Source organism: Solanum tuberosum, unplaced genomic scaffold (genome assembly GCF_000226075.1).
Source record: "Solanum tuberosum cultivar DM 1-3 516 R44 unplaced genomic scaffold, SolTub_3.0 scf00838, whole genome shotgun sequence".
Lineage (NCBI taxonomy): Eukaryota > Viridiplantae > Streptophyta > Magnoliopsida > Solanales > Solanaceae > Solanum > Solanum tuberosum.
In genome coordinates, this window is record NW_006239758.1 from 71,962 (window position 1) to 74,331 (window position 2,370).

Sequence of the window (2,370 nt, forward strand, 5' to 3'; positions counted from 1 at the left end):
AAAAAAAATTTCATTTTACTCTCTCCATCATTTTATTCGATTATTTTTTTCTTGAAATTCAAGCTATAAGATGTATTTTTTTTCATAAGCAAACATGATAAGAATTGCAACTTATAGTATTTTTGGTTGAATTGCAACTTAGTGGGAAGGATTATTTATGAACAAACATTATAAGTTGTAGTTCTTATGTTAATATAAAAAATAAAAATATATTTTAAAATATTAATTAAATTTCACATTGCTTGATTTCAAGAATAAAAAGATATCATATAAATTGACGGAAGAGTATGTATATATTTAAGTGTTTATGAAAAAAAATCGATTTTAGGTTACATTAAGATAGTACGATTTTGGGCTACATTAAGATAGTACAAAAACTTATGAAATTATTTTTCAAAATTATTGATGCTCTTTCCATTATATTTTCTTGTGAATATTTGATGAATTTAAGTTTATATGAAATTATTGAAAGAGAAAAAAATAATAATTTATACTCCTTTCGTTTTTCGTATTAGTTATTTTATTTTTTACAGATTCTTTATGAAATTATAAATAAAAAAGATACTTTATTAATTTACTCCTTGAGAATTATTTTTGCAATTTTACAAATTTTGTTTATATTTTTAAGAATAATTAATTATTAGTGTAATGAAAATAAAAAATAAAAATAAAAATAATAATTTAATTTGTTAATTGACAAATAATTTTTAATAATTATTTTTGGTAATGTAAAATAATCAATACATGAAAGAAAAATAATATCAAATGTTAAAAGTGCGATGAATTAGACTAAATTTCACATTTTTATAAATAAAATTATTTTAAAAAATAAAAAAAAGAGATGTTGAAAATTTGAAGATTTCAATCAAAGAGAAAAAGTTAAAAAGGAAGAGAGGGGAATGGATTTTGCCCATTTTTCTGAAAATGGAACCCAATAATTCACTTGGCAAATTCTAATAAGAGCCTCATACAACTTGTGTCTGCCACATCATATCTATCCCTCATCCATTATAATTTTTTTAAAAAAATTACAACTAAAAATGAAAATTTATTTTAGAAATAAGCAAAATATAGAGAGGATTACTACCAAGTACACTTGATGCACCGTGTATTTAGTAAATTGAAGTAGTAACTTTTCAACAAATGCATATGGAACATTTTCATTTAAGAAATTCATCACAAACAAACATCTTATCTATTACATTACAGCAATCAACTAAGCATGAATTAACTACACTTTTTTCTAAATGAAGATTAATTAACAACATACAATATATATATATATATATATATACTAAATTGTCGTTTTAATTAATTATACTTTAGCCGTGAAGGGCAGCAAGACTGTTGATTAAAGCCAAAGCATTGCTCGTCGGTCAAGGCGGCGCTCACCCATGTTTGAATATCATTCATTTTCAGATCAAAATCTTTTCCCCTCAATTCCTTCATTTCCCCTAAAGATTTTTTAATTCCACTAACTGCGTCACTTAATTCCTCCACACAGTCACGCATGGCGCCTACCTCTCTAGGCGCCATGCCTTGACTGTATGCCAATTTCAACATCATAGCGGATGTTGATTGGGCTGTTTCGAGGCTAACGGTGAGGGATTCATGTGCTAGGAGTTGTGGAGAAACTCCAATAGCATTTGAACGGCTTGATAATGAACTGAAACAGAGATTTGGATAAGTTGTTGACTTACAAGATGTTCGTATAAACTCTGTCCCATTTTATGTGACATAGATAGATTAATTTTATGAATCAATCGATTTTTTTTATAAGCAATCAATTTTTTATATGAATTTTAAGTTGTCAATTAGTATGATTTATAATATTTTTTAACACAATTTTTAGATATATAAGAAAATTAAAAAATAAAACAAATAAATTAAAACGAAAAAATAAAATAGAGAAATGTATCTGTAAGTGTGAAACCACACAGGTGAGCACGCATTTCGACCGCCACCTGTGTAGTTATCCACACTTATATATAAGTAGTGGATATATTTCCTGATTTGATGCACTTTTCAGTTGAGCTGTAAAGGGTAAACATGGCCCTATGCCCTTAATTTTGACATCACTATCAACTTGTGCAAGAGGCTTACTCAGGGACGGCTGGTAAGGTATAAAAAAAAGTTTTTGGCCTTAGGCCCCAATAAATTGGGGGGCCCATTTTTTAGTTAATTAGGTAGGATTAAATTTTAAAAAAAATTAGAACTAAGATAACAAATGCAAACGACATTAATGAATGAAGTGATAAATATGACAATTACTTTTTCCCTTTCCAATAAAAATTGTGTACTTTTTTTTAATGTACAAGTTATCTTCTTTTTTTTTACCTTATTCTTTTTCTAATTTTATTTTTATATATT

General features: G+C 26.5%; 1 protein-coding gene across 1 annotated transcript; it reads right to left on the reverse strand.

Moving 5' to 3' along the window:
• Positions 1-1,311: 1,311 nt before the first annotated feature.
• On the reverse strand, positions 1,312-1,952 carry LOC107059126 (21 kDa protein-like). Its single transcript, XM_015305553.1, has 2 exons — positions 1,939-1,952; positions 1,312-1,666 (listed from the first exon to the last, which is right to left on the reverse strand). The coding sequence occupies exons 1-2, from the start codon at positions 1,950-1,952 to the stop codon at positions 1,312-1,314; spliced, it is 369 nt and encodes a 122-aa protein (XP_015161039.1).
• Positions 1,953-2,370: the final 418 nt, after the last annotated feature.